General features: G+C 36.6%; 1 protein-coding gene across 5 annotated transcripts in view; it reads left to right on the top strand.

Annotated features, from left to right (window-relative positions):
• CACNA2D1 (calcium voltage-gated channel auxiliary subunit alpha2delta 1) overlaps window positions 1-17,335 on the top strand; it is a gene marked incomplete at both ends in the record, with an annotated part of 429,826 nt that overhangs the window by 315,551 nt on the left and 96,940 nt on the right. For all 5 annotated transcript variants that reach the window (XM_082308450.1, XM_082308448.1, XM_082308449.1 and 2 more), the window contains 3 exons: window positions 6,740-6,809; window positions 7,686-7,736; window positions 8,825-8,924. In XM_082308450.1, coding sequence (XP_082164576.1) covers window positions 6,740-6,809; window positions 7,686-7,736; window positions 8,825-8,924 — 221 coding nt within the window. The remainder of the gene's footprint in view (window positions 1-6,739; window positions 6,810-7,685; window positions 7,737-8,824; window positions 8,925-17,335) is intronic.

The following is a 17,335-nucleotide window of genomic DNA, read 5'->3' as shown; positions in this document are numbered from 1 at the left end:
TTAGCTGTATTCACTGGTTTTCTCAAGTTGAAAGCCCCCTAAGGCTTACTGAAGTGCTTACCTGTATTGGTCCTAGTCCCATTTAGTGCTGTATAGAATTGTCTTTTCCTCTTTCTCAGTAAATCTCAAAGCATGCTTTAAAAGTAATAAAAATATCACTGTCCTTGTTTTGCAGATAAAAGAAACTGGTATAGAGAGACAAAATGACTTCTTCAGTGATCCTCTGAAGGTTAGGGTTTCAAGCCAGGAATATGTGTAACCGTCAAGTTTTTTAAGATTCAGTGTGCTATTATATTCATTAACTGATACTTAAATTCATAGCATTGTTTAAACATCAGCAGGTGTGTTAATCTTCTCAGGATCTTTGTAATATCAGTGCTGAAGAGTACAGCAATAAGAACTGTTATATTCTTTCCTTTTTTTACTGGCCTTGTATTTAGCCTTACTTTGTTTATATATATAACAAACAAATAGAATATGATGGGAAGTCTAATTAATTAGAGAAAAGTCTCTTTACATTGTTCATGCCAGTATTTTACTAGGATATTAAAATCTTCCTACGTAATTAGGGCTTACAAGGTGTTAAACAGAGAAATTCACGGATAAAGAAAAGATAATGCTGCAGCGCTGATTATCCAGAAAAAAAATTTTGTCTCTAAAGTCGTAAAATTCTTGGATTAAAAATATAGATAGAGAAGAGCTAGTATTATCTCTTCCCCTTCATAACAAAAAAAAAAAAAATTTAAAAATCCTGAACCTATTTCCAGATATAGGTGAAGCAGGTCTCGCTCAGCTACTGGAGCATTCCCTGCTTAGACAAATTAATAATGGAAGAGCTTTAAAAATCAATTTCTAATAAAATAAAATGGTATCTCTCCAAATGAAGGACTTGCTGTGCACAGCTGCTCTTGTGTTAACCATTAATGGCAAGCAATAGTGTTGCGGCCATGATATTGAACTCTCCAAAGAATGTCATTACTGAAGCAGATACTAAGAGACTAGAAAGCCTAAAAAAATCCATACAAAATGAATCAAAAGCCTTGAAAAACTAAAAACTTAACCTTTTTTTGCAGAAGGTTTTATATCTCATAGCTGTCAATTCCTGTTAACAACTCAACATTTAAAGGAGCCTTTAGAGTAAAAAAAAGAAAAAACAAAGCAAAACCCAAAACACTTTCACAGTAATGCAGCTTATAAATTATCAATTACTGAAATTAGTGTGTAAGTTGTATAGTTCTACTTATTGCATTGAAATAAGTCTCTTTGAGTGTTGTTCACTTGCTTTTTTTGTTGATATCTGGGAGGAGAGGACATGGGCTGACGTGATTTGGATCTAACCATAGTCGTGATATTGAAAATCTTACAATATTTTTAATTGTGGCTCATTTTGCAAAAATGATGTGCTGAATGTTGTAGTTGTGCAAGCAGATCCACCCAGTTACAGGATAATGCCTTATTTCTAGTGAGTTAATGAAATTGCAGCCAGCAGCCCACCATACCTTCATGCTGAATTTCCACCATCTCTGTGTTTTTATGATGCAAACTGAAATCTCCTGAATTTGCTCTTATGGAAGGAAAAAAAACCCAACAAAATCTCCAAAAACAAAACAACAAAAACATCTTGTGGCTTCTGTACCTGTTCTCCTCAAGCTCTGAGGATACTCCTGCCCCCTCTGAGGGAATGGTAGGTAGTTCAGGTGAAACCACTGTCAGCAACACTTTTATTGAGGGTGAATGTTTGTACATGCAGAAGCATACCTGAATGCAGGTTTGTTCACAAAAATTCAGTAAGAGATGAGAAGAAATATGAAATTAAACTAAAGGCAAAGTATAATCTGTAGGTTGCACCTGTGCTTCATCTGGGGAAGACTTCACTGAATCTGGCACAGGGAATGAAATAGTCCGTGTTTATGGATGTTTTGAATATTCACATGAATGTTTATTTGAGAGATAGCAAGGTAAAAATCAACTTGAACATATATTTGCCTAACCCAGTACATTCTATATTGAGGTTGACTACCTACTAACCCTCTGAGAGGGAAAGGTATGAAGTTTGACTCAGAATAAGATGATGCTGTCTGGGATTTGATAATTGGCATTTGTTACCTGTCTTACTATCAGCTTTTAGCCTCTTTCCCCAAATGTGCTACAGGGGTGTAAAGCTGTTAATAATTCATCTGTGCCTCTCTGTTCCTTGCACATGCATACCTAACCAGCAGAGCAGGGCAGATGTAACTGAGGTCTCATTCAGCAGGACTTTCAGGAAGGTCTCCCCCATGACACTACCTATGCCTCTGGAATCATCTCATGAATTAAAAATGGGCAGATGTAGCCCAGGTCTCCCTTTCCTGAGGAATACTTTCATTTAGACTTTACCTTGTGACACCCTGTGTACTGCATGAATTGATTTTGCGTGTAATCAACTAAACTGAGAATTTCCACTCTACATGGGCAGAAATAACAGAAGAGTGTGCCTTACTCTTGCTTGAAATATAGCCAAGCCTATATCTCCATAATGCAAACAGCAGAAGTGGGAGGGATATCAAATCCAATGAATAATTTATACAATATCAAATCTAACCATATGCCAAACAAGAAAATCATCAAAGGAGAACATGAGTAAAGCCTAATGTATGCAACCGAGAACTGTGTAGTGTTGGCATAGTTCAAAGATGTTAGTATGCAACAGTGAAACACGGTGAGGCTGACTTCTTCGAGACGTTCGGGCAGCCAGGTTCCAAGGCATCTGATTAAAATGCATGTTTTAAACAATAGGTTATATAAATAAAACTGTAAATATCAAAATCCTTGATCTTCAATTTTAGTTTTTTAGGAAAATGTGTAACATCTTCTTGTGTATTTTGTTTTGCTTTCATCTTAGACCATACAATGGCTTTTGTCAGTAAGATATAAGCCAGTTTCACCAAATGGCTTTATGGTATATTCTGTATATGGACCAAGGCAACGCATGTCTTTTTCAGTGGTCTCCATCCCTTCTAATTATTTCCTATATAGTTATAAATGCATAATTATTTATTGTTGCATAAAAAGCATTTATTATCTTTTAAAAAGTGATTTTTTTAACAGATGAAATCAGGGTAAATTAAAATTGGATCCTTGGAGATCAATTGTCCTATGGGAATTTCAGTTTCCTAGTAATAGCAATTTCAATAAGATCCTTAAATACTCAGAACGTTACCAAAACCAGTGAATAGATTTGAGACCATTCAAAGCCATCTAAAATTAAAAGTGTTAATCCAGAGAGAGTTTAGGATGAATGAGTAATTTAGTCATGTTAATTCTTAAGGTTGAAGAGGGAATTCAGCACTTCTTTGGTGTGAATGAAATTTTAGATACTAAGGGCTGAGTCCTTATTTATGCTTATCCATGCAGAGACTTACTACTAGATTATGTAAACGGTTGTCGAAAACATCATACAGATCAATAGAGCTAGTTTTCTCAGTAAACGTTGTATTTCTTAATTAGTGTTTGTATGATCCAGCACTCATTAATATCTGATGAAAAATTTTGTAGACACAGCATAAATCCAGAAAAATTTCCTCACATGGAAACTTAAGCATGTAGATGCTTGTTATATTTGTCTCAACAGAAGGTAATATATTAATTAGGAAAAAGAAAACTATTGACATGCGGCACAGAAAATACTGGTTTAATGGCATGGTAAGAAATAATGTTTTCAAAGACCTTTTCCAGATCTCTCAAGCTGCTGACAATCTTTCCAGGCCCATGCATACTGAAAGGGCCAAGCTAGTGAAAGAGAAGTTGCAGAATTTAGCTGTTGTGTTCACCACTCAGTTTATCTCTCAGAATGAAAAACTGTGTTATCCACAGTAATCTCCAAAAGGAATAGATAGGCTGTAGGGAGTGTGCTGAGTGGTTTATTCACAGTTCCTTTTGTGGGCTAAGGGTATAAGTGGACCATTGTAACAGTTCATCATCTAGTTCTGGTGAATGTCTTCCTTTCCATCATGCTTTTTCACTTGCTCATATAGATGTAGGCAGAAAGGGACAGTTTGAACTTTGTTGCAATCCAGGAAGCTACTGAAAAACTATTGTGGAACTGAGTGCAAGGCTTAGTTGCTTGAGTCTTAACAGAAGGACGTCCTCTGAAGAGTGATTGGGAAAGATTTGTTTTCAGAACCTTCATTTTATTCTGTCTCAACCGGAAGTTTTGAGCATTCTCTCCATGAAGAGAGGGAAAGAAAAGAAAAAAAAATAAAAAAGCATTGTTCTGGTTTGTATTCCAGTTAAAAAAAAACCAAAAAACAAAAAACAAAAACAACCAGCTTTTGTCATACAAAGCCTTTTGGTGCTTTTGGAACTATTAGGGAAAGTTTCAGGCATGTCAAATTTTATTATTTGGTGTTTCCTCACAAGTTTAAGTTAGTATTAATTTTGCCTCTTCATGTTTGGGAAAGATTTGCCACATTATATTTGGTCTAAAGGACCCAATTCTGAAGTGTGTTCTGTCTAGGCAACTGGTGTTGACCTCAAGGAATCTATATGCTTACTTGTGAGGTGGTATGACGTTAGCATACATTTGTAGCTCTCAGATTTTGCAGAAAAATGTAGCTGGATTATTTCTCGCATTGTCTTCTGTTACACAGACAAAATGTATTCTTAATCCATATTTCTCTAAATTTTAGTTCAGAATTTAGAAAAGTTAGATTGTAGTTCAAAATAGTGTGAAGTAAAATACACTATCATCTTGAAGATTATGATAGATAAATTGTAGCTAAATGTTCGTGTGATGGTTTTCAGTGGATAATTTATGTTAGCTAAGGAGTTAGTCTGTTATTTTGTGAGCCTTTAGAAAAGTGAATCAATTTTAAATTAATACCTATGTCAGTATGCACTGTTATAGCAGAATATGATGATGTTAGAAGCACTCTTCTTCAGCTCCTGTGTTCAAATTCTCTTTGCATTACTATTCATTTGCTTTGGAGAATGCAGTTAAGGAGTTGGACCTATCTTTTATACGAAAAAAAAAATAAAATAAAAAAAAAATGTAATTCACTTCGTAGTGGCGATTACTAAGTGTTATTGTCACATTAGCAGTGTAAATTACATTTTATCAGTTGTTTTGAAAAAAATCCAGATGCATACATTGAGATAATTCTCTGTTTATGAAGGCTGTCCAAGATATGGGTTGATTAAGAGAGACGGATTGGATAGGGCATAGCCTTTTACCAGATGTTAGTGGAAAGACTGAAAGTTTGGACAAAGATACAGTAGTGTTGGTCAATACCTTGATTTATATCTGCTATTTGACCTAAGCTACTCATAATACAAACTGGAATGAGCACATTGGATGCAGATTTTGCAAGTCTCAGGGAATGTATTTCAAGGATGGATTTTCAGATGGAATTGTAATGGACGGGTTAGTCTGGACAGGCACAAAAAGCCCATAATTGACCATGTGCTAACCATGGCTTCAGGCTCATAAAATAGTCGTGAATTTAACCTGTGCATACGCAAGTAATGATACTTAAGTTACAAATTTGACATATATGGGTCTCAAAAATTCTATTCTCTCATTTCTGGAAATTTCAAAGACCTTTATCCCTTCGAATCGCAAAGGACCTGTCAGCTGGTCTAGTTTGAGATCATAAACAATACTGGTATAGCGTTTGAGATTATTCTGGTGTGCAATAATATGCAGTGTTTTCTGTGGCTGGTAAATGTATACTGATGAATGTCTTGTGGATTATGCTCTGTTTAAATGTTCTGGAAGCTGATGTGCCAACTCAAGTTATAGTCACTTAAGAAAGGGTTCATTTAGTAAAATAAAAAACAGGCAACTACTCTAAGCTGGTGGCTTCTTTTATATTCATAGATAGAGATATCATAATTCTTCCCATTTGCCTTAGATGAATGCTTTTTCAGGAAGAATCCTGGAGCTGCCTATATCTTTCTTTATTTCCTACACAGAAAAATGATTAAGGTGAGGAAATAGCTCTCCCAATGGTGTTGGCATACAGTGCGAGAGCAAATTGCAGAACATTATTTCATTTCATGTAACTTTTCACATTTTTATTTGTGTTCGTTAAGCTGTCAAATTGTTTTGAAAGGCTCATTTTGTTTTTCAGTAAGGAAAAGATGCCTACCCTTGCTTAAAATTATGGTAAAACTTAGATTAAATACTTGCAAAAGGTTATTATTCTTAGCATTTTCATTACAGAGACACGAATATTTCAATCTCATTTTATTTTCAGAAAATACAATACTATCATGTTACCTTTCTGATTTGCATTTTTAGGTAAAGATCTCTTGAGTTAGTGAAAAATTTTTAGATGTGTAGCTGAGCTTTAGATCAGCACAGCGCTATTGTATACAACATTAATTAACTAATGTATTTTCAAGTACTTTCTTGTCCAAAAAAAAGTTATTTCATATTCTAAAGTACTTTGGTTGAAATTCTGGTTCCATTTAAGTCAGTAGTCTATTGTAGTCAGCAACTGTTTCTTCAAATAATTTGACCCTTTAAGATCTTTATCTATGTATAGTTTTATTGCATTATATTATATGCTCATATATATATAGGAGTATATAGGTATTTCAAAAACAGGTTATGCAAATACAGACATTTTTTGTCCATACCAAATGTTGATGTTTATATAGTGTGAAGTCTGTGATATTGATTCATTACACTGTTGTATTTAAAATACTTAAGATAAAGTTTTTCATTTATTTTATACAACTTTTTTTTCCTTTTTAGCTTCCCCATGGGTAGATAAAAGCCGAACTCCAAACAAAATAGATCTGTATGATGTTCGCAGAAGACCATGGTAAGCTTTCTTTAAAGGACTGATGATCACTGATACATCACTTAATTACAAGGACTAATACATCACTTACTTTCTAGATATGACTGTAAAGACAAATTTTTCTTATTATTTGCATCTAATAATCCCTACTTTTAGATATTGCTATTTTCTTTTTATCAAAGCAGTTAATTCTTCTGAATAAACAATTTTCAAATCATACTATTTATTATGCAATATCCACTACAGTGCATCCTACTGTTGCATTACATGGACCTTTTTGTAGGAGGATAACTATCAAATAGGTATAAGGCAATTAAAAACTTTGATTTTGTGCAAAATCAAATGTAATTCAGGTTATTAGATCGAACTATTCTTCCAGACTTTTGCAAGTGTTTACAAATATGTCTCAGTGGTTTAGACTACCAAAAAAATCACTAGACTGATAAAAGACAGAGAACTGTGGGATTGTTTCCTCATGATTTTTTTTTCTGTTGGCCTCTCAAGGCATAATGCATATTGATACTTGGATTCATACTAGTTGAATACATTCTTTCAAAGGACGAAGTATTTTTCATCAGCTGGGCTGATGTAATAATTCATCTGTTGTCAAGATCTTTAGCTCTGAAATAGCATTCATGTTTTTCAGTTATCAACATCTGAAAATAGTGAGTTTTGATCAGTATATTCTACTTCTAGGCTTTCCTAACGCAGTTTGGACTTGACTTTACTTAGAAGACACAGCAAGAGAAAAAATGATAGCACATGGTTTTCTACTAGCTACAATAGGAGGATTTTGTTGGTTCATCTAGATTTAGTTTAGAGATTGCAGTGTGTCTTCCATCACATGCAACAAATGCGTTTGCAATTTGTGTCATTCGTACCCTTTATTTATTTCAGGTATATCCAAGGAGCTGCATCTCCCAAAGACATGCTTATTTTAGTTGATGCGTAAGTGTTTAATGTCTGGATATTGACATTAGAGGGATAAATGTACTTAGATATATTAAACAAATCTGTATGCTGAAAAGGGGAGAGGATTAAGAAGTCCTTATATGCAAGGACTGAAAATCTTGGTATGAAAAAAATAAACAGACAGGAAAAAATAGTTCCAAAAAGCACAAACCAAACCTGAAAGTTATTTAAACTGGGCACAAGGAAGTGGTTTTTTTAATCACTTTAATATTATTCTGCTTTCAGCTTCTTAATTACTGAAGTAGTCAATTGAAAATTTCTCATGTGCATGGCAAGATTTGTTGTAAAACACAAACCTAAAACCAAATGACTGGAAGCATATACAGTTTTACAGTTTAGATTTCATAAGCCTGAAAGATGAGAATGTATGCAGACTTGACATGTTTTACTGTACATATTTAAAAATTGCCAAGTTTGGTTACTATAAAACATTAATAGAATGTGAGCAAAGAAATTCATAAAAAATCTCTCTTTGCCTTGGCAAGGCTTCCTTTGTTTAGGTAATGTTGAAGGACTAAAGGAAGCATTGAACCTGATGTGTCAAACAGATTGCTTTATGCTGAAAAAATTCTCAGTAAGAGAGTTTTCATTTAATGCTTTTAAATGTGGTGAAGTGCTTTCATGTCAGCAGTGAGTTTTATCAACATTGGTTATTTCTGCACTTCAGGTTAGGTTATGCCTTGAATCAGACAAGCTGTGATTTGAGTATCTGAAAATCTAAAGTTGTAAATCTACGTGTAGGAGTATAAAATGTTTAGATAATGCATTGGTTGAAGGTGGTAAACTCTCTCAGGTTTCTTGAAATGAAAATGAGGGAATGATGTACCATTATGACTTCATCGGAGCCACAGGATTGGGACTTTGAATGCCAGTTTTAGACTTACTTCATTTTTATTATAATAATGTAATAACACTAATGGTGAGTTGGAGAACTCAGGAAAATTACTGACAATTTTAGTGTAAAAGTTGGTGAGAGTGCTGGTTGGTGCTCTGTATTTTCTTTGTAGGTTTTAAATAAAATTTGTTAAATTCAACTTTTCTATTATCTTGTGGATTTCTGTTAGGAGCGGGAGCGTCAGTGGATTGACATTGAAGCTGATCCGCACCTCGGTCATTGAGATGTTAGAGACCTTGTCTGACGATGACTTTGTGAATGTAGTTTCAGTGAGTATCTGTTCTTTCCGCAAAATTTGCATTGTTAACAAAGCCATAAGTCAAATATTTTTAATGCCAGATATGAGATACTTGAATGTTAAGCTGCTAAGAGACTTAAAATATATTGCAAAATACCACTCTGACTTACTGTTTTCCTGTAAAGTGTAAGGAAAGTCCTAGATTTGTTGCTACCTATACAATTGAGTGAAGGGCTAATTAGCTACAGTAAACAACAGAGGTAAAGCAAAAGTCATTTAAACAAACTCCTGTGTAGCCAAATTCTCCTTTCCAATATATTATACTTGTCTGTGTGGCACATCTTCTGTTTGATTGGTATATGCAAATTCTCTTGGAATAATTGGTGGTTCCAAGGTTTTATATTGTGGTATGAGCTAAAATGATACAGAGAAGTTCCTTCTACCAAGCAGCAGACATTTGGGTTGCTTGTGTTAATTGATGCATGATGACTGACGATGTACAGCCATATATCTGACCTGCCACAGTGCTCCTGAGAAGTTCTACAGTTAGCAATTTGATGGGTAGCAAAGCAATTTTTCCCATAAGTAATGTAATAAAGGGGAGAATCCATGAAGGAATTTAAAAATGCACATAATTTATGCATACAGAGACAGCATATGTGATGTGCTGGGCAGAGGGTTATTAGGAGGGTAGGACTGTAAGGACTGTGAAATGAAGGAGATGCTGGCTTTTTCAGCGCTGGCTTTTCAGTCGCAGAATCTTTCAGAACATGATCTGAAACTTTAGTACTACATGTAATTTCTACACTTCAAACTTGACTACCAGACTTAAAACTTCTGTTTCTACATAATAGAGTTTTTAAATAGTTCTTTAAAATAGTTTTGGGGGTTTTTTGAATGGCATTTTAGTCTTTCTAATACTTGCCTGGAATTTAAAGTGCAAATTCGTGGTTTTCAAGAAAGCTGAAGGCAAAATAAAATAGATTTGGGGAGGGGGAAGATGGTATGAGCAACTTTCAGTTTTCAGGCTGATACCTTGGATGTCATGCTCTAGCCTTGGGCAAGGCTTTTTTGTTTTTTATTAAGCTGTTGAACTGTACAGCTTTGATTCTAAGGATTTAGGATGGGAACATTGACATACTTTTAATGATGAGAGACAGCCTGCATGATGAGTAACTCTGGAATGATTTTGGAGGCAATTTTCAACTTCTACAGATGTGTTGTAGCCAGCCTGCAGGGAGAAAGACCTGAAATATCACTATCAGAAATCTTTTTGAACACCACTTATTGCTTCATCGTTTGCTGTCAGTCTAGCTAGACCTTTCTCCAAGTAGTAAAGAGAAGCTTTTATTTGCAATGGCATTTCCTTTGTTAAACTTTTTAATAGTGGATTAGACTGTTTTCTTTAGTCTAAATTGCGATGAAAAAAAGGAAACTAATTTTTTTAATTATTATTGTTATTAAAGGAAATAAGCTTTTCTGTAATGACATTAGAGAGATGAAATCTTGTGTTTAGGTTCACTGGTTTTAAAAAAAAAAGATTGTAATCCTAAACTGCTGGAAATTGATTACTGCATTCCATGGAGCTGTGCGAACTTTTGCTGTTGGAAGATCTGGACCCCCACTACCTCCTGATTTACACAGCTTTCCAGACTCTTTCCTTCATTTACTCCCAGATGCCCAGAAACAGTGTATCTTAATGCTAAGCCTCCCTTAGGCTCGGGGTATTTTTTATTAGCTAAGGTTCAGTGTTATTCTAGCGAGGCCCCAAGATTGGGATGTGTGTCAAAAGAGGACTAGAAATCTTTGAATATTTTCTACAGTACATTTTCCTAGTGGTTTGTAACTTACAATATGTTCATTCTTTGAATGAACTTTAGAGGGACACATCAGATATTTGACTGCAGAACCAAAGAGGACTTTCTGGTCATGCTGCGTTCATCCTCAAAGGACGGCAACACTCACAGAAATATACATAATAGAACATGGCATCTCTAAATCTTTTATAAAGTGCTACTTGCTGTTGTGCACTTATCATTTAAAAGTCCATATTAGATCTTTTCAGTATTGCAATTACTTATGTGTAACCTATGTTTTCATGTGTTCAGATGACTTGTGTATTGGAATTGTTGGAGACGTCTTCTGACATTTTATTTCTCTAACAAAGGGAATCATATGCTATAGATAGGAAAAAAATAGTTGTACTACTATAAGGCATTCTTTAAGCGAGAGAAATGAGAAGCAAGAAGATTTTGGAAAGGAGAGCCACCCTGAAGGAAAACCTGGATAGGCTGGAAAAGTGGGCTAAGAACCTTATGAAGTTCAACAAGGACAAGTGAAGGTCATGCACCTGGGAAAACATAATCCAGGAGTGCAGCACAGACTGGGATCTGCCTGGGATCTACCTCCCCCTGGCTGGGGAGCAGCTCTGTGGAAAGGGACCTGGGGGTCCTGGTGGACAGGAAGCTCAACATGCGTGAACAGGGTGCTGCTGCGGCCAAGAAGGCCAGCAGGATGCTGGGTTGCATCAACAAGGGCATCACCAGCAGAGATAAAGAAGCCATTATCCCACTCTACTCAGCACTTGTCAGGCCACACCTGGAATACTGTGTTCAGTTTTGATCCCTGCTATACCAAAAAGATGTGGACAGGCTGGAGAGGGTCCAGAGAAGGGCCACAAAGATGATGAAAGGACCGGGAAGCCTGCCATATAAGGAAAGGCTGAGAGAACTGGGTTTGTTCAGCCTTGAGAAAAGAAGGCTTAGGGGAGACCTTATCATCGTGTTCCAGTATTTAAAGGGTGGCTAGAAAGAAGATGGAGACTCCTTTTTTGCTAGGAGTCACATGGAAAAGACAAGGGGTAATGGGTACAAGTTACTCCCAGGGAGATTCCAACTGGACACAAGATGAAAATTTTTCACAATGAGAACAATCAGCCATTGGAATAATCTCCCCAGGGAAGCGGTGGATTCCCCAACATTGGACACTTTTAAGATTTGGCTGGACAGGGTGCTGGGCCATCTTGTCTAGACCATGCTTTTGCCAAGAAAGTCTGGACCAGATGATCCTTAAGGTCCCTTCCAACCTGGTATTCTAAGATTCTGTGAATCTATGATTCTATGAGAGAAGTGAGCACAGAAGTTTGGTCTTTTTTTTTTTTTTTTTTTTTAGGATTTTTCCCTTTCTTTTTTAGTTTACTCAGTTTTTCCATAGTCCAACCAAAGCCTCACACCAAAGTTAAGCACCAGAGGTGACACCACTTAAGAAGGTGACGTATTTTCACACTCAGTATTATTTGTTCTTAAGATTATTCACAAAACCATATACACAGGCCTAACTTTTATAAAGCATTCATCCACTGCAAAGCTGGTATTAGTTGCTGTGCTGTTTTCATGTATGTTGTTTTATTTTTACATGCGATTTAGATATCTTGACACTTGAAGTAAAACATAATACATTAGAGTGATCATTATTCTGATCACTGTTAGATCTTTGAAAATTACATGCATGACTTTCATTTAGGAGGATTTCTTAGAAGGTCTGAGATCTCATCTTTATTCAAATGTTAAATTCTTCATTTTACTGCTTAGTTTTTTTCCCAATTATTATTCCTTGTATACCTTTGATGAAAAGCTAGATGATTTATTAGGCTTATGTACTGTGTTAAAAGGCAGATGGTTCATTAATTCATGTCTAATTTTAAAATAATATCATTTTTCTTTTTTCTAAATGATCTGAAGATCATATGGAGATATGGTGATACACAAAAGATCATCTGGTCACAAGTGGTGTTCCCCAGGGCTCAGTATTGGGGCCAGTTCTGTTTAATACCTTTATCAATGATCTGGACAAGGGGATCGAGTGCGTCCTTAGTAAGTTTGCAGGTGACACCAAGTTGGGCAGGAATGTTGATCTGCTGGAGGGTAGGGAGGCTCTACAGAGGGACCTGGACAGGCTGGATCGATGGGCCGAGGCCAATTGCATGAGGTTCAACAAGGCTCAGTGCCGGGTCCTGCACTTGGGTCACAACAACCCCATGCAACGCTACAGGCTTGGGGTACAGTGACTGGAGAGCTGCCTGGTGGAAAAGGACCTGGGGGTGTTGGTCGACAGCCACCTGAATATGAGCCAGCAGTGTGGCCAGGTGGCCAAGAAGGCCAATGGCATCCTGGCTTGTATCAGGAATAGCGTGGCCAGCAGGACCAGGGAGGTGATAGTGCCCCTGTACTCGGCACTGGTGAGGCCGCACCTCGAGTACTGTGTTCAGTTTTGGGCCCCTCCCTACAAGAAGGACATCGAGGTGCTGGAGCGTGGCCGGAGGAGGGCAACGAAGTTGGTGAAGGGTCTGGAGCACAAGTCCTATGAAGAACGGCTGAGGGAGCTGGGGTTGTTTAGCCTGGAGAAGAGGAGGCTGAGGGGAGACCTTATTGCTCTCTACAACTACCTGAAAGGAGGTTGTAGCGAGGTGGGGGTCGGTCTCTTCTCCCAAGTAACAAGTGATAGGACGAGAGGAAATGGCCTCCAGTTGCGCCAGGGGACGTTTAGATTGGATATTAGGGAAAATTTCTTCACTGAAAGGGTTATGAAGCATTGGACCAGGCTGCCCAGGGAAGTGGTTGAGTCCCCATCCCTGGAGGTATTTAAAAGATGAGTAGATGTGGCACTTACGGCCATGGTTTAGTGGTGGACTTGGCAGTGCTAGGTTAATGGTTGGACTCGATGATCTTAAGGTCTTTTCCAACCTAAATGATTCTATGATTCTATGATCATTATTCTTCACAAAATATTCCATAAGGAAGAAGGCATGTCTAAATCAAGTCCGATTCTAGTGCTTTCTTCATGAATCCGAACCCCAAAATATCAACATTTTGTTGTAGGTGAAAGAAACATAGATTTATTCAGTACATTTCACGTTATTGCTTAAGAACAGTTTCTCTTGAAGCATCCTGTTGTTAGACATCATTGGCTAGTTAAAAAGTCCAAAAAGCTGGGTGAAAATTTTCAGTTAATACAATATTAGCAGATTGATATATGAACACTAGCATTAACTGGAAGCTATCTACGATTTTTCTTTACCTCCTGGATCTTTTGGCCAAGAAAGCAGTTGTTTTATGGCTTGTTAGCTTTAATAACCATAGAGTGTTTAGTAATGAGGTTTTGAGTTAACTAGAAAGCTGTTTTACCACTAACCTCTGCCAAGATGTTGTCCCACAAACCCCATATGTATGATGATTCATACCCACAACTGAGAGACACGGATTTAAGCTCATGCCAATCACTTCTAGAAAGTGACAGGATGATTTAATCACCCATGCCTGGTATATGGAGAAATCCTAGGGAACAAAAAGCTTAAAAGTAGATGTGTTAAAATACATTAGTTCTACTGATTTAATATAGTTCTTGCATTAATTTCCAGTGAAAAGAGGCTGAACAAACTATTAAGTCACGTAAAGACTGCCAGGGGTTAATATGTCATGATTTCCTTTGGCATTTGCATTTTTCTTATCTGAAGTGCAGTGCTCTGTTGCAGAAAGAAAACCTGCTGTTTGAAAGAGCTTAAATGTATGAGTAATACAACTGTTTTCCCACTAATCCAGTTATATGCTTTGATAGCAGTAAGTGGTAGATGATAGGGGCAGCAATTCCATCCCAGCACGCTATGATTTAGTGACTTGGTTTCAAATGTTGACACAGAGAGTGTAATTTGTTTATGATTGTGGTAGGCTGCAGTTTGCAGGAGAAATGTATTTCAACTTCAAATCTGTAGAGGTGGGGAAAACCGCACAAAGGAAAAACCTACCTTACAGCAACAGACGTTAAAAGTCAGGAGCTGTAGGACTGTTTAAAATCACTTAGCCTGTGTAAAAATCCAAACTAGTATTTACTGTTTAGGAACTGGAAATTAAAGGTTATGAGCATACTAGGGATAATAGAATCACGCTCTAGGAAAATTGAAAGCTTATCTCCTGCTTTTGTGCAGTTCTGCAAATGGACTAAAGTCAGAGGAAAGGAGATTTCTGGATGAATTGATTTCAAAGAAAAAGCTATGCACCCAGCCTGTGAAATCATTGTTGAGGATAAAGGCAATCTGTGGAAGATACATGCCTTTTTCTACTGATTTTTAATAGCAGCTTATCACGTAATTCCCACAGCTCAGTGTTTGCCAACCTGTTTATTTTGCCCCCCTTACTCCCCAGTTGATACAAGCTTTATGCCTTCTTAATTAAAATATTTATTCTATGATAATGGCGGGGGAAGTTTCATAAAAATCTTTTCAATTTATGAAAGGACTCTTTCTGCTGCATGTTCCTTCCTGCATTCTGCAGTTCAGATTGCACCTACATTCTCTTAGATACAGGGAAATATCCCTTCCTTCTGAGAAATACTTCCTTAAGCTTGTTTAAAAACTTAGCAAACATGACATGGGTGGAAACCTTAGCCTGAAGTTCTATTGAAGGGAGGAGGATGCTAGATTTTGCAACCAGGTAACCCATTGTGCTTATGTTTTCCTTGTTAGATGTTTTCAATTTGTATGAGTGTACTTCTGTTCAACTGGCAAAAACTTCCAGAAATTTCTTTAAAATTCAGTTTCCTTTATTGCTTCCATTTAAAGTGTTTTTAGTGAACCTTAAATTAAATTACATACTCAAATAAACTAAGATATATTTTCTTCTGTGTTTTTAAATTTTGACCCAGAAGAGTTCAGTGGTGGTTAGTTTTTCTAAATACCATCAGTATTTGAGGAAGTCATAAACCATAATAATGATAGCAGTGTGAGATACTGGCACAGAAGTGGTTGTATGGGTGGGTCCAGAGGAGGAGATGCAAAGGACTCCTGTATGAAGGGGCTTGCCAGCGTGCTTGCTAATCCACTTCAACCCTTGCTTTCCCATTCTTCATAATGAACAATACTGAGGAGAAAATATAAAGATTCCTGCCATTTTTTCACTATTTGGGAAATTAAAAAAAAAGGATAGAGAATCAAGTTCCCACTGTAGGTCTGTATAAACATCTAATCCTGGAGCATTTCAGGTAACAAATCACAGTAGCTCCTATTGAGTATACAGTCTCCTCAGCATCATATCTGTGTGAGGCAGTAAGAAAATACGTATTATTCCTTTTTTGGGTGTTTTGTTTTTTTGGTTTTTTGTTTGTTTTGTTTTGTTTTCTGTAGTCAATGAAAAGCAATATAAAGGCATGTTTAGAGCTGAGTGTTGAGCTTTGTGATTCTCTTAACCACAATCCATCTAATTGTATCATGACCTTGCAGTTTTTCTTAATTGAATGGCTCATTTTCAAGACAAGGGGGAACAATGATAGCTGCAGAGAAATACATCTTCATAGGAGTGTTCCTTAATGGAAAATCATTAGCATTCTGTAGTGGAAGGTCATTATCTTGCACCTTCCCTATTCAGGGACCAAGTGAATTGTTGTATGTATTTTCATACAGGTATGTTTAGTAAACCCTGTAGGTGCTGGGTTAAACAAAGCTCCAAGAAGTTATGATCAAAATCTAGTATTCAATTTCTGCATTGCTAAAAATTGCAGTTAGAGCTAGGCTACGTATCTATGGAAATAGATGTGTGGGAAGTATGGCTAGAGGACATGTTTAGCAAACGTAATGAAGATGAGTATTCTGCAGATAGCAATGGAGAAAATTTGGGAACTATAGAAACCCAGCAATTGTTAAAAAGTTAGAAAGAATTTTCTTTTTTAATGGATTAATGAGAGTAGGAATAGAAGCAAGAAATGCAGTAGTATAAACAACATGGAATATTTGTCTGCCCACAGAATTACGGTTTCATTTTGCTTCCCCTCTAAAGAGAAAGTCGAGAAAGGAGTAAACGATGCTATGTTAAAGTATTTTAGGTGGGGCTAGAGTTGAAAGGAATATTAGGGTAGGGAAGATGTTATATTAGTTGGCATTTTTGAAATGAGGTTAATTAACTTCAATGGGACCCTGATGCTGAGGAAAACAAATTACACTGTATCAAGAAAAAGAAGTGAAGGACCACTAGGAGTCAAACTTCTTGTCATCTTCATCTGATGTGATCAACTGGAAATGTTTGTACAGCTTCAGTGATATGGCTAGAGACAAATTTCCATCTAAACAATGTATGGATTGATGGTTCAGTTTCTCTCGTGGGAGGCAATGAGTATTTGAACTCAGATTTTGACTGTATGTCGCCTTTGTTCTGGCTAAATACTGTTACATAAATGTGGATCATATTACTAATTTAACATAAAAGGGATTGGCTCAGATTTTACACAAAAAGATTGTAGGTGTCCTTTCAGGACTGAAAGTGGTTTATGGTTGATTGCTTGGTTCTTGAAAGCATCTTCTCACAATCTTGAGTGAGTTATCTGAGAAGCTGGATTTCAGACATACTCTCAAACTCACAGAATTTGACCTTTTTTTGGCTGTTCTGGAGTTCATAAATA

This window comes from Platalea leucorodia (genome assembly GCF_965183815.1).
Source record: "Platalea leucorodia genome assembly, chromosome: 4".
Taxonomy (NCBI): domain Eukaryota; kingdom Metazoa; phylum Chordata; class Aves; order Pelecaniformes; family Threskiornithidae; genus Platalea; species Platalea leucorodia.
Note: the sequence above shows the minus strand (reverse complement) of the source record. Positions and strands in the feature narration are given on the sequence as shown.